The sequence below is a fragment of the Syngnathus floridae genome, chromosome 9, assembly GCF_059516105.1.
Source record: "Syngnathus floridae isolate MCC-2025c chromosome 9, RoL_Sflo_1.0, whole genome shotgun sequence".
In the NCBI taxonomy this organism is placed as follows: Eukaryota; Metazoa; Chordata; class Actinopteri; order Syngnathiformes; family Syngnathidae; genus Syngnathus; species Syngnathus floridae.
Genome location: NC_142421.1, coordinates 9,829,535 through 9,853,876, shown reverse-complemented (window position 1 = coordinate 9,853,876; position 24,342 = coordinate 9,829,535). Strand labels below are relative to the sequence as shown.

Genomic DNA, 24,342 nt, shown 5'->3' with positions numbered 1-24,342 from the left:
CTGATACAGCAACGCCCTAAGGTTTGTCTTTTTCATTGTCACCCCTACAGTGTTTGACGATGGCGATGAGAAGACTTTAAGGCGTTCCTCCCTCTGCCTTAAAGGCGCCCGTCACTTTGCGGAGAGTGAGGCAAGTAACATGTCTCGCACCTATCACCAAAACAATCTAAGGACATGAAACTTCTCATGTGTTTTTTTTCTCTCTACTTTCTTTCCCGTACTTAAAGACCCAGCACCAAGTGTTTAGTTATTTACTGCTGCTGAGATGTTCAGCTCAGGGATGGATGGATTGTTCACATCTCCCCCTCGGGAATTGAACTCTTGTCACTTAATGCCGTTAAAGTGTGCCAACTGTCTCTTTGCTGTGGTTTGTTGCCTCTGCAGACACTGGACAGACTCCCTCTCACCAATCCCGAGCACTTCGGCACACCCGTCATCGGTAAAAAGGGTAACAGGGGCCGACGGTCCAATCCAATGTGAGTATAGACCTTTCCTCATTTGACATTATGTAAGCGTCAGTCATTCAAACCATGGCAGAGGTTTGCAATGCAGATGCAAATGATGAGCAACGTTCCCTGCCAACTCACATTCTTGAGAAAAAGGCGCCCCTGTTCTGTGTATCGTGATAGCAAAGGCTTGCTCTCATTTCCATTTCTTTCGAAAAACCTCCCGAGGCCTACAGCAGGAAACCCCACACAGTTTTGGGTGGGTGTGTTACGTTTTGATATGCTCACTCCAGACTGCAGTTTTCATGTGGGAATAGAAACTGCTTCAGGGCTTTGGCAATGGACATCGCTGCGATTATAAAGAGGACGCTCCACTTAATAATCTCATTCTGACACCACTGCTAATGGCACTGATGTAATATTGACTTGGAAGAGTCCCAGCTCCACATTAGCACATCTCGCTTGTCTTCCTCTTTGCTAAAATAGTTTCATAAACATCAACAATGCGGCCTGAAAAGACATTTCTGACTAAATTTGAAAAACATTATTTTCAGGTCATGCACGTCCACACTTTTTACACTATCCACACTTTAATGTTCGATATCAATGCTTCGACTTACAGTAAATGTGTTCTGATTTGTTTAAAGTCGGATAACACAAGGACTCAATATAGGTTAAAGCTCACCGTTATAATTTGTTTAAAGTAGGATAACGGCAAGGACTAGGTTAAAGCTCACCGAAATACATTTCATGTTATTTGTTTAACAATGCTGTTGCTGAGCAACTAATGGATAACTGGTGAGGCTAGCACCCCACAAGTGAGGTTTCTACATTTATGTGCATATACTCAGGTCAAATAAAATTAATAAAACCTCTGACTGACTGATACTAAAATGACTCATTGCTAAACATATAGTGCTCAACATAAATGAGCAGACCCCGAACAGATTTGTTACAAAACCTTAGATTTGCTTTCACAATCAATATTTTGATTGGAATACTATATTACAAAGTACTCAAATGTGGGCCACTGATAAATTTTTTATTTGCATAAAGACCTTGAGACAGTCATGTAATCTTCAAAGGGGGTCCCCATCATACTTGACGTAAATAGAAAACAGAACATGAATCGAGACAAACTAAAACAAAATAAATACAGTAAAAAAAAATCATCAAACCTTAACAAATATGATCGTCAATTGTTTTCTAAAAACTTCATTCTTGCAGTTGAAGAAAAAAGTTAGCCACAGGTAAATAAGTCATCAATGCCAGCATAAAGTTAAATTTTGGTCATGTGTTCAGTTTGTTCAATAGATAAAATTACTTTTGTCTGCCAGTTGCCTACTGTGCTCATTTGTTGAGTACTATTTATTTACTGTTCCACAGGTGTCACTGTTAACTAAACCTGGCCTGCAACAGTATTAATCATACAAGGATCTCATAAACTGCAGTTTCCCTTCAGTTGTTTATGTCTTTTGTTTCTGTGGTGTCAGAGTAGAAGTTGTAATAACAGCCAGGCACATTTACTGGTATTAAGTCATGCCAGACGGCGTGTGTGCGTTCACATCTTGCGTGTATACATAGATTAGCAGAGCAGGCCGAGTGATGCATAACGAAAGGGTGGAGGGAGGATCTGTTTGCTTGCTGGTGCTGCCTGTATGATCACATTTAGAGGCATGTCAAGGCTGACTGAGCTGGCTCATCTATACAAAAATACTAATGACTAAATAGTAAGGGAGCTATTTTCCACTAAAATACCATTAAAAGGCTTAACAGAGGAGTTAGATGAGTTGTCTTATCAGTGCCACAATAGAATTTGTTTTCATTGCATCGCTTTGTTTGGTACACATAAACAAGGAATGCGGCATGTACTTAAAGAAGTCACATGACCCAAATGTTGGTGTCAGTTTAGGTCAAATGCGCTCATTTTATTCATTTTAATTTTTTGGGGTGTTGTGCTTTTGAATGAAAATGAACTCTTGAATCTTGAATCTTGAAAGGTGGAAATTCCCCCCCCCCCCCCCCCCCCCAAAGCACTTTCTAAGTGACCGCTGACTTTTGAACTGTATTGTACAGTGTTAGCAATTTTTATTTTGAAATCAGGAGTCATGAAAACTTGTGGCACGCTGAGATCTACCTTTGTGTTTTTTGGTATAGATTTTATGGCAAAATGAAAAGAAAAATCCTATTTAGCAAGAAATATATAGGAGACACTATTTGCTTTAGTTGGCCACATAAATTATTATGGCCGGCTGGATATGGCCCCTGAGCCTTGAGTTTGACACCTGTGTTCTAAATTGTAAGTCGGTTTAAACGTGAGTGTGAATTGTTGTCTCTATGTACCCAGTAAAGCTGGATGGAAATCATTCAAATTTGCATGCATCTACACTATATTTTTATTTTATTCTCCAATTTGCCTAACTTTTGGTCTCTTTTTGTCATACAGCCAAGAGGAAGACCTATCTTCATCCTCCAGTGAAGAAGAGGAGAGCGATCAACGGCAGAATGAAGATCTGTTTGGCAAAGTGGTCTGCGTGGAGGGAGTGGCCATGGGGGATAAAAAGAAAATCACGTGGTATCCTGCACTGGTGAGCTCATAGCACCTCTACGGTCAGCATCCTCTGCTCTGTCACTGCCTTGTCCCATCTTTATTTGGATTTTTGGGGGGCCTGTGAGAGCATGCCAGTTTTTGATCCTATATCGCCCAAGACAAAACCAATTGTTTTTGCACTTTGAAGTTGCAGTATTCTTACGACCCTCATGAGGAGAAGCGGTTCATAAAATGGATGGATGGGAGTTGCAGTCACTTGAAGAAAATCATCTCTTTTGCACAAACCCTGGCTGTTGCTAACAGTTCCCTTCCATCCACATTTAAATCTTAGGAAGCATAAGCGGACAGTGAAATGATGACATGCTTTCTATGTTTATGTAAGTGTTCAGAGATGAAGTGGGAGAATGGGAGAGGCCAGGAGTAGGAAAAGCTTCCCCTTTAACTGTGCCCCGCCTACAGTGTTTGTTGTTGTTGGCCTGCTGTTGACCGACCTCCGTGCTGCCTCCTTGTGACAGCCTAGGGAAGTGTACTCTACTTTGTTCACATATTTCTACTGCAATTGTACAAATGGGATGAGAGAAGTCTGGTAAATAAGGTTTGCAAACAAAAGTAAATAATGTCTGATAATAAAATATGAGATGTGCATTGATTTGTTTACTTGCTCTGGATCATGTTGTTAAAAAAGGTAGCAATCTGAGATTGGGTTGGTTTGTTTTTTTGTGCCAAAACAAACATTGTGATGCTGCATGGTGTGTTGTGAATATTGGGACTTGGCGTATGCAGGCAGTGCGGGAAATCTTAAATCCATAAAGGTAGTGCTGCCTCCCCTGGGTTAGACTCTGACAGTGGAACAACTCCCACTGTTATGCACCTCAATCTGAGTCAACAGCGGAGCCACATGCTGCGAGCCGCGTACAAACTTTGAACAACCTTTATACCTCACTCTGCATCTCGATCGCTCGTCTGTCTTGGTCTCAGAGACAGCATAGTTTGGAATCCATCAATCAACATGGCCTTCACAAACAATTTTTCCTTATGCTCTAACAACACCATTTTTTTTTCACTTCTTTATTTTGCTCATAAATATGCGTACGCACACACAGACACACACACACGTACAGGCGCCGTCTGCTACCTCATCTGACTTCTGGATTGTCTCTTGTTTCTACACACTCAGGTCACCTCCCCCGACTGCCACGATGACGTCACAATGAAAAAGGAAAGCTTATTCGTCCGCTCTTTCAAGGACGGAAAATTGTGAGTCTGAATTTTTAATGATGTTATCATAAATATTTGACTAGAAGAATATTTGAATAGTGTTCTGATATGTTTGGCTCATTTTAATCCAGAATCATTTTGATGCTGTTTACTGGAATCATTACTCTATTACCGACCCATTTTACTTGGTTGTATGTGCGCCGTTTATATGGTGGCAGATGCAATTATTGTCTCGTTTCCAACTTTGTGTCCAGTTGGTAAATGGACTAAGCTGCCTGTGGGTAATTTTCTTAAAGACTGCAAATTGTGAAAGTTCAGTTTGTTTGCTCACCGCTACTTGAGTTGAATTCCACTGTTGAGAGAGCAGCCGGGGTCTCCTTATCTCGAGCCTTGCATCTGCAACCCACAATACATCTCCTGTGTAAGTCATCACCAAATAATTATAGCACAGGAAGTGTGAAAAGACCTCTTATCATGTCTTGCGGTTAATAGTCAGGTGAAGGGTAGAGCCGATTAGAGGGAAGATAAATCACAGATGAAATGCCTGTTTTATTCTTGTCAGGTATTATTACACAGCACACACAGTAGCTGTTCCACTTCCTGTCGCTATTAGATTTTGCCCACTGCAATCAGCACAGTCCATCGAGGGCTGGAATCCAGAAATAATAATGCGAGAAGACGGAAAATCTATCTCTGTATTAATGAGATTTGCAAGGGTTGGTTCCTTCCAATCTGCCTTCCTTTATGTGAAAGGAATAACAAGATGAAAGAGGCGATCAGGAATGTTTTTCCTTATTACCACAGAGGGCAAGTTTGAGCTGTCAGCCACATGTCATTGTTTTGTTATGTTTGCATCTTGATGTGCTCTTAGCGTTTTTTTCGGTCCTCACAATTTTGCTATGCTTCGAACCATTTGTTAAACTAAGCAGATTATTTGCAACCAACTCATCCTTTCCAATAAACTACACTCGATAAGGGTACCTGTTCACCTGCTTTTAACATGTTCAAAAATATTTCCACTGTTTTTTAGTGTAGCCTCTTCACGTCTATTATTCCAAAGTGGTGCTAACTGAGTGTCATCTATGTGCTTTGTTTGCTGATGAGAGTTCACATCCATAAACCTGCTGACCTCGTCAATGCACCTCGTAGGTTAATGTGCGGAGCTCCCTCCCCAGAGAGTTTGCGATCGGTTAGCGATAAAAATGTGCTTTTTGGAAACAATAGCTTTTGAAAATATTCTTAGGGAATGCAAGGTCAGACATGCAGAGGGCAGATGGGGGGAGGCAGGGGGGTTCATAGTGTGGTTATTCATAGTGTATCAGATTGTTACCCTAGCAACAGTGGAAACAAGCTTTTACTCCCTTTGTTTGGCTGGCTAACTTGTCGCATTGGTCAAGTCAACAAAAAAAAAATGCAATTGACTTGGCTAAGTGCAAAACATTTACTATTCTGTTTTTACAAGACAGTGTTTATTTGTTTTTATGTGTAATTTATTGCTGTAATTATGCAACTGCTAATGAGCGTCACGTTTCTTTTCTTGCAGTTACATGGTGCTACGGAAGGATGTTCGAGAGATCGACGCAGATTGTCCCCCTAAGGCTGATGCAGGGCTGAAGCCAGGTGAGTTTCATTTCAGTGTACTACACTTAACATGAGTCATAATAAATGAATTCACAAATATTTGGCAGGATGGTGATGTTTTGGCACATTGGTAGCAGACATTAAGTGTGGATAAAATTTTCTTTGAATCCTTCCAAGAATTTTTATTAATAGCCTTTTTTTCTGATGGAACAGTGCTCCTATTTTATAAGATAACAATAAGCAAAACTCTTTGTTATCTGATTCCACTCCAATCTGTGTTATCTGTCTGCTTTAGAAAAATGTTAAGTGAGGATCTGACAAGGTTGTTTAATTTTGCTTACTTCCCCTAGTAACCTGTCACAAATGTTTCCTGCCGTGAAAAATGTTTCGCTGTTGAATGACCTCATTAATGTTTGACTTTTTGTGTTTCAAGAAGCCGCAACCTCAACTGCACTCTGGGCGGGGGTTTGAGGGGGGGGTTAAACCAAGGCCGGAAAATATGCTTGATTTTGAACATCTTGTTCACGTTTCATTTGTTGATACAAAAACCAATCCAGCAATTCATTTGTGTTTTGAACAGCGCTGGATGCAGCCCTGGAGTTCCAGCAACAGTTGGTCATTCCCATTGCCTGGAAAACTGAAGTGAAAGAGGAAAGCTCCAGCAGTGAGGTTGATGATGATGACGAAGAGGAGGAACAAGAAGAAGATGCCAGTGCTGAGGAAGAAGAGGTGAATCCTTAATCACAATCATGCTTCTCCCCCCACCCACAAATTAAAAGTGGAATTCAGCCTCAAACAGTCTGTTGTGCTGGATTTAGGAGGAAGTAGAGCCTTACCCCGAAGAGAGGGAGAACTTCCTTCAGCAGCTCTACAAGTTCATGGAAGACAGAAGTGAGTTTAGGATCATGCTGATTAATTAAATAACATAAAAGTCTTCAATTAGTGTTGTTAGCTTAAACACTTTAACTCGTGTTTTCAACCAACCGTTTTCATTTACAATATCAAATGGACATTCTACATGATTTCACCGTTTGTGACAACCAGTAAATGTATCACAAAGCAAAACACCAAACACATTTTCTTGACTGCATATTTTCTTCTATGTTACTCTAAGGTTTGTTTATAATTTGTTATGGCTTCTAAATCTGTTCACAGGAACGCCCATTAACAAACGGCCTGTTCTGGGTTACCGGAATCTCAATCTGTTCAAGCTCTACAGACTGGTCAACAGACTGGGAGGCTTCGACAATGTGAGGGCCGCAGTGACCGCACTGATTCTTTATTGCTTAGTTCTTGGTAATTGTTCTCTTGCAAGCTAAATCCAGATGCGCCCTCTGGTCTCGCCAATTGTACACAGATTGAAAGTGGCGCTGTTTGGAAGCAAATCTACCAGGACCTCGGAATCCCTGTGCTCAATTCAGCTGCTGGCTACAACGTCAAATGCGCTTACCGCAAGTATGTACAAGCACTGCGTCCACAACTCTGCGGGCCAAATGCTGCTTGTTTCTTAGATGCGCTCTGCAGTTTCAGGACAATCTGACAGAAATTGTGCTTTCATGCAGGTACCTTTATGGCTTTGAAGAATACTGCACTTCCACAGCCATCACATTCAAGATGGACCTGCCTTTGAAGCAGGCCCCCAAGGGAGAAGCGACGTCTGGAGTCGAGGGGGGAAACTCAGCCCCCACGTCAGCCATCCCAGAAGAGCAGAAAGACCACGGAAATGCAGAACCCAAATCTGTAGTCTGCAAGGTGCAGTCACTCTTTGGATTTTGTTTCAAGTGCATGTGTACAGTAGTCGCATTAAGTGCTTTTATATTAAAAGCCTCCCTCTCCCTCAGGAGGAGAAGCTTGAGGTAGGGCTGAACCAAAGTCAGTGCACATCTTCAAAAGCTGGGGGAAATGACAGAAATGGAAACAGCACCTATGATGATGAGGAGGAGGACGAGGAGGAGGAGGAGGAGGAAAAAGACAGTAGCCCCCACACAGGAGACGCAGATGAAGGTTCTTCCACGTCTCGCCTCGGAGCCGAGAGCATAAAACAAGAGCACGACGAGGACCAAGACGGCAAGGACAACTCTGGGTAGGTGGTTTGAAGGGATGACTCCTCAAGCAGGATTGAAGAAAAAAAAAAAGATACAGCGTGGGCGGAATGTTGTCATTATTCCGTGACATCCTTCAAAATATCAGCAAAGTCTTTCCTTGGTGGCAGCATCTGCCACCACCACACAGACCTTTCTTTGCACTAATTCCCAGTTCAATCCACCCTCTCTTCGTCCAACTCAGCTCATATAGCCACTGTTCTTTTATATAGTCATGGCTTAGTCGACATCAGCTGGCAAAGGCGTCTTTGAGCAGCAAAGCCTGACTGACTACCTCTCACCCGGCCGGCATGCATCACATTGTTGCTTTATCTCTCTCTTACTGTCTCTCTCCCGCTTCGTCCGCTCGACAAACGACACGGCCTCTTGACTTTCACCCTGCCCTGATAACGACAAAGCTACTCTCCTCTCTTTTCTGACGACCTCATATTCAGCTTTATGAAATGTTCCTTGTGAGCGAGTGTGAGTGTGATTGTTGTCGCTGACGCTTCAGACCGCTAGATGCAAGGCTTTCTGTGGTGATAAATGTTTGTTTCTTGGTCATTAATATGTTGTCTGTTTTGTTGAGCTGAGGCCTGACTTGTTTGTTGACGTCATACTTGGACACTTGTGTCGAGATTTTGCACAGTGTTGCACAGTCACATTATCATCAACCACTGTTAACTTCTTAAGTGCTTTTAGTTGTTTGTATAGCAATGCATTTTGATACCAAGTTATCATCAGTTATCATCCACGATTGTGCCGATTTGTCAACTTCTTGAGACTATTGTGGAGATAAGAATTGTTAGTCCCTTTTCTATTTTTTATTCTTTTTTTTAAATGTTTTATAGCCGCTGTGGACATTGGCAAGGTTGACCTTTATTAGATAATTAATAGCAAAAGATGTCTTCCAAAACCCAGACTTATTTTATCATCTTGACATTTTTACTTTGTAATTTGCAAGATCCCCTTTTGACAAGTTGAATCTGTTCAGTTTTTACACGCAAATAATATTTCTTAAAAACGACTTTGAATTATTGTGCATTGTGGTGCTGCAGTTGAGGAACAAGATGCTATTTCACCTTTTAGGCAATGTTTAATTTCCCCTGTCCAAATATTTAGCAACCCAGTTTTTTCCCTTGCCAGAGCAATTTTATGATTATATTTTCAAACTACAGAAAAAAAGGCTATCTCAATAATATTTACAGGACCAGATGATGCTATCAAACATTTGTTCCCTAAGAAAGCACCTCAGTATTTAAAGAATTTCTGCAGCTTCTTTGGCTAGATCATCTCAATTGTGTCATGTTGAAAATGAGCTTCTAGCGGCAATCATTCACTCTGAGGACTGACTGTCTTCATGAAGGCTTGTCAGAACTGCTCCTCATGGTAGCTAACCAAATTGAATGTTTGTAGCGATGCTTCGGGTTGCTGTGTTGCCTGCCATCGTGCTTTGCTGTGCTAACCTGCGGCCCTTGGGGCCCTGGCCCCTGCGTCATAGCCACTTAACCGGCCGGCACTCCTCCTTCACTGCCAGTAGACCCCTCCAGCTTTGACGGTTCCTGACTGTTTCTCACCAGCTCCCCCTTGTGGCCGTTGTGTTCTCTACAGCGCGTGAATGGCAATCTCAAGTTTGCTGTGTGCACCTAGCCAGGGCTTGAATAGTTAGTAGGCTGGACTTTCCATGAATGACGAAACATTCAAATGCTGTCGTTTGGAAGGCTTACCATGTATTATTCAGTCTGCTGTACTGTAGATGAGGGATAGGAAGTTTATGAGAACTGTCAATTGCCTAGAATAGCATCAGACGGTTTGATGATAGATTGCACCAACGTGGGAGGGTGTGTGGTTTTCTCTGAAGCAGACTAGGGACAGGAAGTGCTGAACTTTCTTTCTTGCAGGGATGACAACAGTCAGGAGGGGGAGGAAGGGGAAGAGTTTGAGTGTTACCCCCCGGGGATGAAGGTGCAGGTGAGGTATGGGCGAGGCCGCAGTCTGAAGACGTACGAGGCCACTGTGAAAGAGGCAGACGTGGAGGGGGGAGAGGTGCTCTACCTGGTGCACTACTGTGGCTGGAACATCAGGTAAGACAGGACGTGGGGACAGTCACCTAACTTATATATTCACCCTCAAACAAAATCACATCTTAACCTTCAAATTGGCCTTTGGGATCACCACTTCATGGATATCCCTGCTGCAGTGACTAATGCGCTCCTCCTCCTCCTCGCAATTCTGATTCTTCTGATCTTCTCTCTTGGTCAGAGTTCACTGAGCCCTCTAGTGGCAGAAACAGAATTGGGCACGGGGTTGATGTGGAACGTTCCTCAGCTCCTCTTAGCCAATTGTGATTGAACCCCCTCCCCTGTCTGTCCACCCCCCAGCTGTCTGAACAGACAGGCTGAATTTCTGTTTCATGCTTGGATTGGCCACACAGTGGTTCTAGTCAAATTCCTTTAGATCCTCCAGTCCCGAGTTACGCTAATCTCAGAGAGGCTAAACAATCATCTCTTTGTTACACTCACCTCTACCTAAGTGGGTTTAGGTTAATGCAGTCTCAACTATCGTGTAAGGGCAGCTAGCAAATCAAACAAACAAACAAACAAAAAAAACATATAAAACCACATTTCATCGTCTCATTGTTGTCGTGTTATCCTGTGGTAATCTAACGACAATGGTTGTTCTCTGCATTGTGTATGTGTGTGTGATGTTCTGAGATGTCCTGCAACTTTTCATTCTTGTACGATCCAAATAGCACCTTGTGTTCTGTTGGTTGTGGTGGTTGGTGTAAATATGTTTCTCTCCTCCATTGTAAGGCTTCGTCTTTAACTCGATTGGATGTACTCCTTTGTACTGAAGGCTTTTTGTAACGCAGCAATTTTTCAGGCCAGACAGCCGACCGAGGTGGCTGGCTGGCTATGTGCTTGGTGGTGGTGTGTGATATTTGATCGAGCTCATCTCTCGCATCGGATTGATGAAAACTGTCTTCTTTGTTTTGTTTGTACTTGCTCTTTAGATATGATGAATGGATCAAAGCAGACAAGATTGTTCGCCCAGCCAATAAGAATGTACCAAAAATAAAGCACCGTAAAAAAATAAAGGTACCGCTTTGTATAGCTTTTGGATTTTGGGCTCGATGACATAAAGTAGATGGCTAATTTAAATTCAATTCACAGAACAAAGCTGAGCGGGAGCGAGACCGGTTGGAGAGGCTCAACGACAGAGACGTCCTCGGTCCTTCATCCAATAATATCCGTGTCCCTCGCTCCAAGTGTGACCTGACCCAGGAAGTATTTTCTAACCTGGATCATGGTGATGACCAACAGGCTCAGCAGCACTCTCCAGCCAAGTCTATAGAGATTACGTCCATCCTCAATGGTCTGCAAGGTAGCAACACTTACACAATCCAAACCTTCGTCACTCTCTCGCGTATATACTGAAACGAGTTTTTTCTTATTCTTCTCAGCCTCTGAATTGTCCTCAGACGAGAGTGACTGTGAGGAGGGAGAGCATACTAAAGAAGACCGCGACACATGCAGAGATGTAAAGGGCACATCAGAGCTTCAGAAAACCTCAGAATGGAGAGAAAGTGGTACTTCACCCAATGAATCCAAACCGTCTGCAGTCTCAGGGAAGAGTCTTGAGTTAATCAGCGGGGAAGTGGGGAAGCGCAAACCGGATTCGATTGGGGAAGCAAGTACCAGGAAGAGGAAATCTGAAGGGGCAGCAGAGAGGACCCCAAAAAAGCAGTCCAAAACGAGGAGGGCCACAAGAAGTGCAGACTGGTTGCCGGTAGGCTCTTCCAGGAAACTGGAGGAGAGAAGTGCTGGTGCCATGGAAGAGAGAGGGGCCTCATCTAGTAGCAGTTCAGATGATGAGGGAGCAGCACTTTCTGGCTCCCAAGCTGACGGCAGTGAACGAGGCCACCCAAAAAACAAAGGTCCCCCTTCCAAAAAGTACAATGGGACAAAGGAGAAGAACAAATCCAGCAGACAAGCGGGATTCTGGGACATTCCTGAAAAGAGGGCCAAGATGTCTGGGAATGGAGAGGAGAAGCCGGCTGTGCGCTCGAAAGGCCAAAAAGACGTGTGGTCCAGCATTCAAGCGCAGTGGCCAAAGAAGACTCTAAAAGAGTTATTCTCTGATTCGGACACAGAGGCCGCTAATTCTCCTCCACCGCCCGCACCTTCCAGTCTGGACGATACAAGTGTTGAGCAGGAACCGGGACCCGAGGATGACGCCTCAGAGGAGCACATAGAAAATGACAAAGTGCAAGAGTTCCCTAGCAGTGGCAGTAACTCGGTACTCAACACGCCACCCACCACACCAGAGTCCCCCTCAGGAAGAGGCAGTACATTGGAAGACTGCGGCCAAGCACCGCCGCCTTCCCCACCGGCGCCACCCACACCCCCCTGTCTGCCTCCGGTGTCAGCTTCTGCAAGTCTCCTGGCGGGGCTGGTGCAGGAGGAGGTGGCATGCCGACGCAGCGAGAGTGACAGCAGCACAGTAGAAGTGGAGAGTCTGGGTGGGGAGTTGCCAGATCTTCCACGGGACGAAGGCACGGGTTCCCCACCAAAAGTGTTTGATGCCCCGCTCTCCTCCAACAGCAGCAGCAGCTGCAGCCTGGAGCTGAGCAGCAGCAGCCAGCATGAGAGCGAGCAAAAGTCCAAAGGTACAAACTGTAAAAGCATACGTTTCCCTGATCATGGAGCCCTGCAGCCTACACATAACCTCATTTGTTGTACACTTTGTCATTGTAGCATCTGTGAATCAGAAACGGCAGAAAGAACCGCACACAGGTGGCGTCGCAAAGAAACATAAGCCAAACCGCAAGAGCCTTGGTGTGCCTCCCAAAAAGAATAGGAAAACAGGTAAACACAACAACACAAACTTGCTCAAAACAAGTCCCGTTTACTTATTGATTAGCCTGCACGCATCATGCCTGCCCGCTAGGAGTGGAACTCATTTTTTAAAATTTTTTTTATCCTTCAGCCAACAGTAGTGACAGTGAAGACCAATCTCTCATGGAAGGTTCTGTCAAATCAGCTGCCACCAAGAATGACACATCGGACGTCAAGGTTACTGTTTTGCCTAAGTGTCGCGGCCGATCTCCCCCGTCAAGCCATAAGTACCACAAGCAGGGTGACGCCGATCATTCGCAGCACCGGGAAAACCATGGAAGATCGCCGCGGGTTTACAAGTGGAGCTTCCAGATGTGTAAGTGTGCCAATTGACTTTATTGACTGTATTTCTATATATGCATTTATATTAATAACTATAGTCCTAATACTGTCATTTTCATACTACAAGCCGCTACCTCTTTGCCATGCTTTAAAAGCTGCAACTTTAAATGTGTTGCGGATAGTTTATAGATTTTTACTAATGAGCTTCACACCGCCAATACTTTTACTTATAGCCTCGTCACATCTGACCAGTGAAATTGACGAGCCATCACTGTGGACCAATGAAATTGTCACGCTCGTACTAAATGTCCATATCATAGCTGCTGCAGCTTTAGATCAGGCGTGCTATGTTGTGAAGAAATGACTACAATTGATTGATATTTAATTCTTTTATGTTTATTGAACCACCAGCTGACTTGGAGAAAATGAGCAGTCTGGAAAGGATCTCATTCCTTCAAGATAAGCTTCAGGACATCAGGAACCACTACCTCTCCCTCAAGTCTGAGGTGGCTTCCATCGACAGACGGCGAAAGCGCATGAAGAAAAAGGAACTGGAAAGTGAGTCAGTTATATGTCGTGTTTCAGAATGTGAATGAAAAATGTACCAAGTGACCAAACCTTGCTTCTGGTCTGCAGGCACTGTTGCTGCGTCATCTTCATCCTCCTCCTCTTCACCATCCTCGAGCTCGCTGACAGCAGCAGTCATGCTGACGCTGGCCGACCAACCGGTATCTTCATCCTCCTCCTCATCACAGAACTCTGGGGTATCAGTGGAGTGCAGGTGACAGGATGTAGCAGCAAGGAGCCGCCGCACTAAGCACTTAACCAGCACCCTGGGGTCGATGCCCCCGTTTCCATCCCACAGGATGGACAAGTCAAGCTACATACTGTAACAACTGGGGAACAATGCCAGACCAGAGACAAAACAAACAAACAAACAAACACAAACAAACAAACAACAAGCACTATTTTTTATTGACAACTGTTTTCTTGGCAAGCTAATGGCACTTAAGTGCACTTTTATGACGATTGCATGGGGGCGTGAAATTTGTCTAAAGAGATTCACAATTGTCTTTTGTGCTCTACTTAATTCTAATTGAACATTTATAAGAATACATTTTTACAAGAAATAGCTGTTTCCATTTGATAAGAAATGCATTGGTAAGGGATGATTTTCATTCAAGTCCCTCCTGTGCGCAGTCCTCGTAGCTCAACGCGGTGCCACCAGAGCCCAGTTTGAGGAATTCAGATGAGCCACATTGGCATTAAGGACAAAGTAAATGTGTAACTCAACCATATTCCCTGTCCAGCACCATCATAAAAAAGGCTTTTGTCAGTCCCAAATTCTGATGACAATGATCATCATATCTTCTTCAGGCGTGCATATGTTTGCATTGAGTCTCGGAGGTCACTGGTAGCCACAGTGGATGGATTATGGTATGATACTGTAGTGCCTTGCAGTTCTTTTTCATGTGGCACTTGGAGGAAGGACAGAATTTTTTCCTGCTCCTCCTCTCAAATCAGAAGGTTGCCTGAAATGATATCCCTTACAAAAGACTCAAGAATGCAGTGTAACTGAGTGATTGTGTGTTTCTCTCTATGTGAAAGACGGTGAATAATGGCTAGTGATGGATTTTATCGGAATATTTAATTGTAGAACTATACTGGATCACCTGTAATCTACTACTGAATACTTATCCAGCTTGGGTAGAAACCGTGCAATGATGATGAACGCAATGGTTGTATTTCTTCATCACTTCATCTGCCTTTTTTTTTTTTAACCATTTCTTGGTTCATGTCTCCATTTTTAACTACAGTCGTTATCAGTCTTTTTGTCTTGATTGAAGACTTGCGGCATGTCCCCAACTGGATCATTGACTTGAAAATAGCCGTAAGAGGTATTTACAGTCGAAATGAAGTGGAGTGTCCCAAACAACATGAAGTAATTTATGTTAAATGTGCTTTGTTTTCATGAAATAAGGCAAAACATAGTTTCCCCTCCATGTCTGTTACACTTCTCATACTCGTCCTTCCATAAAATACTTTGTTTTCCATGTGCTATGACCAGAATAAAAGTAAAGATATTGTAAATGTACATTTATATTATACAGTGATGTATATGGATACAACATTTTCTCTAGTGTTTCCTTTGTATAAATCTCTACTCAATGATAACCTGAAGTTACATTTTGTTTAGCACTTGTATGTAATTGTACGCTTTTGTTATAGATTTGTATATTGAGAAGTGTTTTGAGTCAAGCTATTTAATATCTTGCACTGTTAATAATGTACTTTTTTGTACAGACAGTTTTATGCTTTTAACTGTACTTTGTGTAAATATTGAGTCACCGCATGCATGTTCTCCTTTGTCCCCATTCAGTTTTTCTTGTAAGATTTTTTTTGTAGTTTGTCAATTTTGTTCTGACTCATTCGTTTAAATTGTTGTTTCCCTGTATGATTTTGCATTTTTAAATTTCACGTAATATTTTACTTTGTATTCATTTTTTGTTTTTATTAGCTTGTGCTTGTCAGAGAAGAATGGTGGTTTTTTTTTTCTGAGGCTGACCTATTTTCCAAACGGCATGGGAAATGGTTAGGCTCATTGATTATGATAAAGGATCTTATTGAAATAGTATTTATTAGGTTCATACGAGGACGGTCATTGTGTAATTTATTGTACAAATGCAAAGCAAAAGCCTCTGTTTGAAATAAATGCCATAGTTTGTGAAGTATCCAGGTTGACTGTTGGTGTCATTGATACGTTTGTACGACTGTTTGTTTCCAATTTTATATTCTGTATTCTTGAGGAAAATTAACACATACTATTTGGTTCCACTCTGTACACCTATATCTAGTTTTCTGTAATTTTCCACACCAAAAATTAAGTCGTCTCATGTTTAGGGCGTTACTAAATGTGTATATACTCGAGTCTGTTTGGTGTCAAATGTGTCAGTCTTAAAATTAGCCAATGAGGTGCTATTTCCGGTAGCAGAGCCAATCATTGACTTGAAATTTGCAGCGTTGCTAGTAAATTCCTAACTTGCAGCTGGGTGACTTCAGTGCCGAGTCGTCAAACTGTCCAGAATGGATGCAAAATGGACAACCTTTGTCGTGCGACAAACGGTGAGATGATGCACTTTTAATTATTTGTATTAAACCTTTAGCAAATGTTTTTTTTTTTTTTAAATAGAAAGGCCACGATTAAATATTGAGCAGATCATGGTAAAAACCACCGGAAGCATGTTAGCTTGCACGTGGCCCATTAACCGCATGTAGGATACTAAAGTAAAACAGCGACTATGTTACAGAATGCTTTTAATTTTGCTCAGTTGCATTGGTTTGCAGAATTGTTTATATAGAGACTTGCTTGCTTTTTAGTGTCCCGAAAAAACTGTTATGCTAAAGTTACCGCAGCTCCACTTGTGCAAAACGAATACTTCTTGAGCATGCAGTTACGTGTGTAGAATGTTTTGACGTTGGTTGCATCCAACCCAAATGGATCATTTAATGTGCAAAAATGCATGATCGTCTGAAGCACGTTTTTTTGCTCTGTAACAGGTCAATATGACTCAGCAACATCTAGGCTTCAATGAAACGTCCATCTCCACGTGTTCCCCACCAATCACCATAATATTAACGAGGTGAGCTCTTTAATCATTTTAATGCATCAATCAAATTATGTCTTCTTATTTTTCTTATGGCAGCTTTGATAAACCCCCCAGTTGTTATCTGTGAACTCTGGGACAAGGAAAGTTGCAAGATGAATTTTAGAACATCCAAAACCAAGCATCACTGTAATGCTCTTGGTTATTTCACCTCTAAGACAATTCTGAGTGATTGTTTCCATTTGTGCATCCTACTTAATTGCTGTGTATCAGAAACTATTGAATGTCATGCAGATGAAGATAAACTGTATGGCTGTGGTTAATGTAAAAATTTCTCACCTGAAACAGGCAAAGATGACCTCACACTGACTTAATATGTGGTTCACCTCAGCCACATTTTCTCAACTTAAATCCTGAATCCAACTCCAGGTGTGTATCTCCTAAACATTACATTATTGTCATGTTTTTTATTTCTGCTGGCATCTTTAGTAAACCCCCCAGTTGCGATCTGTGACCTCTGGGACAAGAAAAGGTGCAAGAGCAATCTTAGAACATCTAAAACTGAGAGCCACATCTGACGCTCTTAGTTATTTCACATCTAAGACAAAAAACTTTCTGACTTGGTTTACTGATTGTGGTGCTGAATCGAGTCTGTGGATGACCAATATTATTTTCTTTTTAGTGTGGCATATTGAAAAGACAACACAACACAGAAGGGCAAACAGTGGTAAGTTTTTCACTGTGGTAGGTAGAACTACAGGTCAAATATCATCCTCTATGCTGTAGATATGCATGATTCCCTCAGAGTTGGTCCTTAAAAAATGTCCTAGCTAAAATATAGGTGTGGCAATAAAGGAATTAGACATTTCTGGGTTTTGTTTCAGCACGCTGCTGTCACACCTTTTATTCTGTGCTGTTTTATTTTGTTAGTAATCTCATGACATACAACTCGATGTGGTACGGACGTGATGCAAAGATTCCATGGTTAAAGTTGGGGGGTGCGAATTTCAACTTGTCCAAAAAGTCTTTGGAGAAGAATGATAGGATTGTTTTTTAAAAAATAAATCAAATCTACCTGAATCCAAACTATAACACCTATACGTTTAGAATTTAACTTGCCTAAACTGCATGATACCTGTGTTATTCAAAATGGAAGGATGAATGGATGTTGTTTTTCTGCCCATAGATGGCAGTAGCAATGCACAATAGAGCTGCTCCTTCTCCATGGAAAAAAATAGAGCCATTTTGCTTAACAAGTGCAAATGTTCCTAGCGATTTCAACATCAGAATGCTGGAGTGGGGAGAAAGAGAGCTAATGTTGGTCATCTTATTGGACCCACTTGTCGAGATACTGTGTTTTGTTTAGCTGGGTGAACGGGGTCATTGTGTTTTCGGTGGAAAGCAGCACGTCCGCAAAGTGTCTCCAAATAGAGCCGTAATTATTTTCCTCCCGTCTGCAGCTGTTTTTCTCTCTGCTCTCGCAGTCTTGACGTTGCCAGGAAACGCGAGGGAAGTGTAAACCCGGTTTCTGCACTGAAAATACACAGAGGATAGTGAAAAGTCCATGCAAGATGCTCTACTTTCCGTGAGCTCATGCCTACAAAATGTATGCACAGTCATCTGCGTGAAGTGGCTTGTTTGTCAAGTAAAATATGGACTGTAGAGTTACAGTTGGAATGGAATCTGCTGGCAGTCCGTCTGGAACACTTTCTCCACACAAGTTCACTTCCTTCGTAAACACTGGCCACTTATTCTAGTATGTTGGCTGAGTAAAGCTGAAGGATGCCTGGCAAGCAACTACTGCCTACCTTCTAAAACGGGAAAGTAGCACATGGAAAGAATGGTGGAAAGTATGTTAGTTTCCACTGAAAATTAGAACAAAGTTATATCTCAGTAATACATACATTGAAATATTTCAGGAGGGTTTTGTTTTGATGATTACAGCTAATAAAAACTGTAATTTCAACATCACAAGAAATTGGAATATTGCAGGAAGAACTAAAATATTCATTGGTATTGTAAACAATAGTGTGAATGTTTGCTTGTTTTTCTTGCAAAGTATTTTCCCCATGTGTTTAAAGAATCTCCTTCTGTAATTTTACCGAAATGTCATTTTCTAAGGTATTCCAATTTATTGGTACTGTGTGATTGTGTGATATTCTCTTTACTGTAGTTCTGTTAGTACTGTTCAATTTTTCATCTTGTGGGTTTAATTTGTTTCATCCTTAAAACCCAAATGTATGAAAATACTACTTGTATTTCTGTAACATCGAAATATAGCAATAGTAAACAACAAAATAAATATACATTTTATACTGCACAGCACCATTTCCAAGTAGTTCAGTGTGACTTTATATATTTTGTAATGACATTGTGAATTTATGTTTCCCTTTAATGATGCATAAAGTCTTTGTTATGCAGAAAATTGCTTTATTGCATTGTCAAAACTGCACCTGGTCAGTCGAGATTGATGTTTTATGATTGTCTTGGCCAAAACCCGAGTGAACAGCTGGATCAACAAAGTAGTATTTGTATTTGCGTGGCGAAATCAAATGACTAAAATTACCGGGCACTAGTGATGACTTCATCTAAGTCACCTACCTTTGGGTGTGTTCACGTTCTTGGCATGAATCCGTGTCTGTGCTATTAACAACAACTCAATAGGTGGAGCCGTTTGTAATAACTATTCTAGAGTGCATTCATGGCCTCGTTCGTGCAACACTGGAATGAATATGAGTCAGCGCTTCACGTTGAGCCGGAAAAGAAGCGCTCAATGCCCCTCATGTGCAGTAGGGGGCGCTGTGGCTCCGAGCAATCCACCACACGCCCCACTTCTCAGAGGTGTGAATGAAGGATGAGATCACGGCAGCTCACTTTGACAGCTTTAAAAACGTCTGCAGCATGTGTTCATGTATTTGTGATACTTTTCCTTAAGTGCTCACAATAACTCTTTCCAATTCGACAACGTTAGCTGTCAATTATGGTTATGTTAAAATCCCTGATCGGTGAGGACTGGGCCTGTTTTAAAAGCATCATTCTAAAAGCTTTCATGGGAGGAATATTTAAGCGGTGCAAGACACGGCTGGAGAACCTGTCACCAAATGATGGCCAGCCGTAATTAATGTTGCTCTGCTGTTGGGCCGTCTGAATGTCAGGTCGTGATCTTGCGCACCGAATACCTCGCATAGCTCAGATTGGATATCTGACAGGTGGGGATGACTGCTTGCGCAGGAGCAGCTGTGTTTGGGAGTCGGGTGGCCCGAAATAGCTCGCTAGTATGTGGTTGCCATGGCAGCTTCAGCACTAGTCTGAGGAGCTTTTGCTAAGATCTCTAGGAGGCCCTCCGGCATATGTGCTGTTGAGCGTTTTAACACCCGATGCCCAGAGTCTGTGGCTGATGTCATCATGCACATAGGACTCGTCAAATATACACAGTCACGGAGGGGAAACATTAGAAGCTGCCAGCAGCTATGTATAATAATAAACACTAGTTGCATGGGCCCATTACCCAACACCTCGGTATCATTCACCAAGTGAGGGCGAAGATGACCTAAAAATAAAGCAGCGCTGTATGTGTGGTGCGTCCGCACCGATGACCCATTTTCCATCTCAAAGGGGCTGAGGATGGGTGGAAAATGAGAGAGGGAGTGGAGCCAATCACGTGAATCCAAAGCAGGCTTCAAATCCTGCTGGATTTCTCTTTCACCAAAGCCTTTTCTGTCATGTGTTTTTTCCATTTTTATGCTATCCTTGTGCTCATCAGAAGTCTCCTTTCTCACTACTAATACGCTTCGGATATTATCAAAACCAACATTTATTTTGATAATCGACACCTTTGTTTATATTTCAACTTCTTTGGTGAAGGCATAATTCAATTCACTCAACTGGCTGCAACAGCTCTCCAATGATTTTTTTTTTTTTTTGCCAGGGATTGTATTTCTACCCCAGTACGCTGGCGCCGATGTCGTCACACTTATCTGATGACGGGATGCTCTGCGAGCACACACGGTTAGAGCACAGTTGGCTCGATGGGGTTCTTTTTAAAAGGCAGATCAATTCTCAATCTGCTGTTAAGGCTGTGAAGTGCCCATTTTGTGGGACCTCTGTGTGGAAGAGGCTAATATTCTGCAGCCCTCCTCCATTTGCGGTTATGGCCTAGCTTCCATTCAAGCCCTCTTGTTTACATTCCCTGCCGAGCTGCGTGGTTGGGGCCGCACGCACCCAACCGCCTCCTAACGTCATCCTGCCCGCTCCTCATCACCAGATTCCCGATAAGACTGAAATTCAATAGTGCTGCTCTGCCTGAGAGGAGTGAGCGCATCACATGACTCGTGAATCCATGTTTACGTGGGGCGGTGTTTTGGTCTGGCGGTGAGCTCCTCTCAGAGGCTGCCAAATTTGTAATACCACATGACAAAGAGGAATAATCACATTTCCCTTCCTGTCTTCTGTCATCAACATTATCTGTGCAATACACAATAGAATATGTAAAAGTATTCAGAGCAGCAGGATGAAGCGAGGGTTAACTGAGGCACTTATTTTTTTTCCCCCCCACTTCCTCTGCCTGTGATCTGCTCTCTTGTCTCTCTCTGGCACAGCGGAGCTTTGAATAGCATGAGAGAGTCAGACAGGCTTGTTTTGCATACTGTCGCTCTCCTGCATTGACTTGTAGCAAATCCCTGCCCTCGGGAGGCATGTCAGAGGGGATTAATGGGAGGGCCCGGGCCTCACAGAGTTCCCCATTGTAGCTGCACAGCCCTGCACTGTATTTTCATCGTGCCGAATGAGAAAAGAGCGAGCAGGTGGGGTGGTGCTGCTGGTGAAGGAGGGGTCGATTGTGTCTAGTGTGCAATGGGGAGGGGGGGTATACAGTGGTGTTATTTCTCACTGTCCTGATTCTTTTGAGAAAGGGAGGGCAGGAGAGAGTAAATAATGGATTTGGAGCAGCAGGATAGTGGAGGAGCAGAGCACGAAGAGGTGTGTGTGTGTGTGGTGGGGGGGGGGGGGGGGGGGGGGGTGACCGCACTCAGGGCATGCAAGGGAAGGCAAGCAGCCATGCACAGGAAACAGGAGAGCGAGGGGGGAAGTCGGAGCAGGGGGGGTGGAGAGGGGAGGCTGCATACAACAACCCGTCTGTGGTCCTCTGGGGAATGTGGGGCCTCAGCAAGAATGCGGCAATCCTCCACTTCCGCTCCTCTCTGCTTTACCAAAACAAAACCGCTGCTTCTTCTTGCCGCTCTTGATGAAAGACTACGTTTACATGATGAGTGGCTTTAATATTTGGTGAATGTAAGAAATGCATCTGGTCAGCTAGTCGCAATAGTCAAAATAGTAAAGGTTTCTGGAGAAAAATTATGATACGACCTATTGTTCAGCAGCATTGTGGTCCATTGTTGGATGATTGGGTGAGAAATTTGTGATTATTCAATTATTAGCTTTAAATGTTGATACAGAGTTGTAAAGTCAATGTAATTTAATTTATTAAACTTAGACAAGAGTCAGGAAAGATTGCACAGGTGACAAAGCACCTATAAAAAAAAAAAAAAGCAATCTTCTCGAGTCATATTGCAGAGAAAATGCCAACGCTTCAACTAGTCTGGAAATACCCATACAATTTTTACACATGAGATCCATTTTTTCTTTTTCCAGGCTTTAAAATGTGTTCTTGCGCAGACAAAGTGGCCCCATGCCTCACATTTCGTGTCCATTTGCAGTTAAAAGTGATGTCTATAAATGGCCCCTAATGGTAACGTAGCGATGCTTTGATCCAAGCAAGCCTTCAACTCGTCTGCCTTCAATCAGCAAGACGGCACTCTTAAAAAATAGAAGCCACTTTTCTAGTTGCAGAACATGTCTCCGTGCAATAATCTGGGATGAAATGCTCTTTGAAATCATTTCTTTTTGAGGCTGGATGTCACCCCCCCCCCCCCCCCCCCCCCCCCCCCCCGTCTGCGTTTGACTGTGATGAAACTTGCGCTATTATACCATCATCTCCTTATCTCTGAGCGTCACTCTCCCTCGGCTCTTCTCTCTTTCTCCCACGCCGGCTTTGTTTTTATGTGAGCGATGAAGGAGACCGTAACCTTGGAACATGACTGAAGCATTCCCGACTCCCACCGCGTCGATAATTCGGGGGCAGAAAAAAAAAAATGATAAAGAGTTGAAAAAAAATGTTTTCTTCTCCTTTGCATGAGATGTAACCTTGGAGGAACTTGTGGATTTATTGTCTTCCTGTGCTGCCTGGCGAGCTGCAACCCACTCGTTCACCTAGGAACTACAAAGTGGGTTGGACGCCTTGCATCTTGTGGAAAGGCAGCCTTTGAAGACTTTAGCTTTGAGCCGTGTGCCTCATCAATTCCCCGCGCAAAAAGCCGCATTTGAATGGAAGACCAGCACGCAACGAGGGGGTGGCTTATCGGCCCAGCTCGTTTAATGTTATTCATTCATGCACGCTGTTTATAGGACAAGCTGTGCATGCAAGATTCTGCTCCACAGTGGTTGCTTATGTAACATAAGGATGCGATGTGAGTCACTAGTTGCATTTTTCTCCTGGATTGGACCTTTTTGTTTTAGGGAGTAGTTGCAACCTCCTCCATTAAAGTTGAATAAAATCAATTTGACTATTTGTCGGTGGGTCATTCTGGGTGATGCTAATGCATGTCGCAAAAGAAGCAAAGGGCAGTAATAGAGTGAAATAGATATGCCCTGCCCCTCCTCCATTTTCATTTCATTCCCAGTCTAAAGTGAGTGGTACTTAGCACAGAAAATTCCTGATTTATTTGTCATTTGGGGCCTTGGATTTGTCACATTAAATCTGCTTTTCTCCACAAACTGGGGAGGGAGATTACAGGCTCTCATAGGCAGTGAGATAATAACAGTGGCAAGTCAGGCTTTGCCGCTCAAATGAAAGTCGTCAAGAGGATGATGTGGAGAATAGAGAGGGACATCGTGCGCTACATCTAATTCTCATGCCATGAGTACGCCGCTTCTTCGGACCCTTTGTGTCCTGCTGGAAATATGATTTTGTTCGGCCCACCGATCCAATTGAAATGGCGGTCAGGCTTGCAATTGTTCAGTGAACCTAAGCTGCTCTTTCCTATCCTTCGGCTCTGCTTCCCACTCGCCACCAAAATCCCCCTCAGGGCATCAGCCCGTTGAACACATTGGCACAGTGCGTGCGTGCACAAATTGAAGAAACATTCTCAGCCCTCATTCCATCACATTTCTGTCCCCACCGCTTGATATTTTTTTTCTATTGACAGAAACATGTTCCCAGTGGGGATGGAGAACATGAATATCCACCATTTGACCTATTTTACAACAAGCTTTGATCTGCTTCCTATTTTGCTTGCAGTCTATTTACGCAATCTGTGATGGTTGCACGCCTAAGATATGAGCAACCCATGGTTGTGTTCAAAGCGCGCCATTTATTTGCATCCAGCTTTTTTTCTTTTAAATACATAAATTTATCCATATTTTTCCTGATATAATAGAAGGCAGCAAAAGGGGTCCTCATTATTTATATATATTATACATTATGATATCTTCAATATATTTAAATAGAAAAAGCCCCCATACAAATCCGTATGTGCAAATCACATAATTATTTTTGAGTATTTGAATTCATGAGTTTAGTTTGGCTCAACTCCATCTTCTACACCGTTTGAAGGTTTTGCTTCA

The 24,342-nt window shown here is 42.8% G+C and overlaps 1 protein-coding gene, 1 long non-coding RNA gene and 2 other non-coding genes across 6 annotated transcripts in view; all 4 read left to right on the top strand.

The window, feature by feature from the left end:
- The window catches only part of arid4b (AT-rich interaction domain 4B), a 30,889-nt gene extending 15,100 nt beyond the window's left edge, over positions 1-15,789 (top strand). The window contains exons 6-24 of one of the 2 annotated variants that reach the window (XM_088384158.1): positions 51-130; positions 385-476; positions 2,893-3,034; positions 4,175-4,254; positions 5,759-5,835; positions 6,377-6,525; positions 6,615-6,687; positions 6,952-7,046; positions 7,154-7,251; positions 7,359-7,548; positions 7,638-7,879; positions 9,779-9,961; positions 10,891-10,975; positions 11,051-11,261; positions 11,341-12,546; positions 12,635-12,745; positions 12,867-13,091; positions 13,469-13,615; positions 13,694-15,789. In XM_088384158.1, coding sequence (XP_088240284.1) covers positions 51-130; positions 385-476; positions 2,893-3,034; positions 4,175-4,254; positions 5,759-5,835; positions 6,377-6,525; positions 6,615-6,687; positions 6,952-7,046; positions 7,154-7,251; positions 7,359-7,548; positions 7,638-7,879; positions 9,779-9,961; positions 10,891-10,975; positions 11,051-11,261; positions 11,341-12,546; positions 12,635-12,745; positions 12,867-13,091; positions 13,469-13,615; positions 13,694-13,842 — 3,635 coding nt within the window. In that variant the 3' untranslated portion in view covers positions 13,843-15,789. The remainder of the gene's footprint in view (positions 1-50; positions 131-384; positions 477-2,892; positions 3,035-4,174; positions 4,255-5,758; positions 5,836-6,376; positions 6,526-6,614; positions 6,688-6,951; positions 7,047-7,153; positions 7,252-7,358; positions 7,549-7,637; positions 7,880-9,778; positions 9,962-10,890; positions 10,976-11,050; positions 11,262-11,340; positions 12,547-12,634; positions 12,746-12,866; positions 13,092-13,468; positions 13,616-13,693) is intronic. The other variant, XM_088384159.1, reaches the window with a different exon arrangement.
- Positions 15,790-16,014: 225 nt separating this feature from the next.
- Positions 16,015-18,982, top strand: LOC148393402 (uncharacterized). 2 transcript variants are annotated; one of them, XR_015860152.1, is made up of 5 exons: positions 16,015-16,180; positions 16,616-16,698; positions 17,011-17,091; positions 17,345-17,389; positions 18,147-18,982. It is a non-coding gene; the product is annotated as an uncharacterized LOC148393402 (long non-coding RNA). The 2 variants fall into 2 exon arrangements; XR_015860153.1 differs by having other exon boundaries at positions 18,123-18,982.
- On the top strand, positions 16,756-16,886 carry LOC148393404 (small nucleolar RNA SNORA14). The gene has a single exon (XR_015860641.1). It is a non-coding gene; the product is annotated as a small nucleolar RNA SNORA14 (small nucleolar RNA).
- On the top strand, positions 17,140-17,275 carry LOC148393403 (small nucleolar RNA SNORA14). Its single transcript, XR_015860640.1, has one exon. It is a non-coding gene; the product is annotated as a small nucleolar RNA SNORA14 (small nucleolar RNA).
- Positions 18,983-24,342: the final 5,360 nt, after the last annotated feature.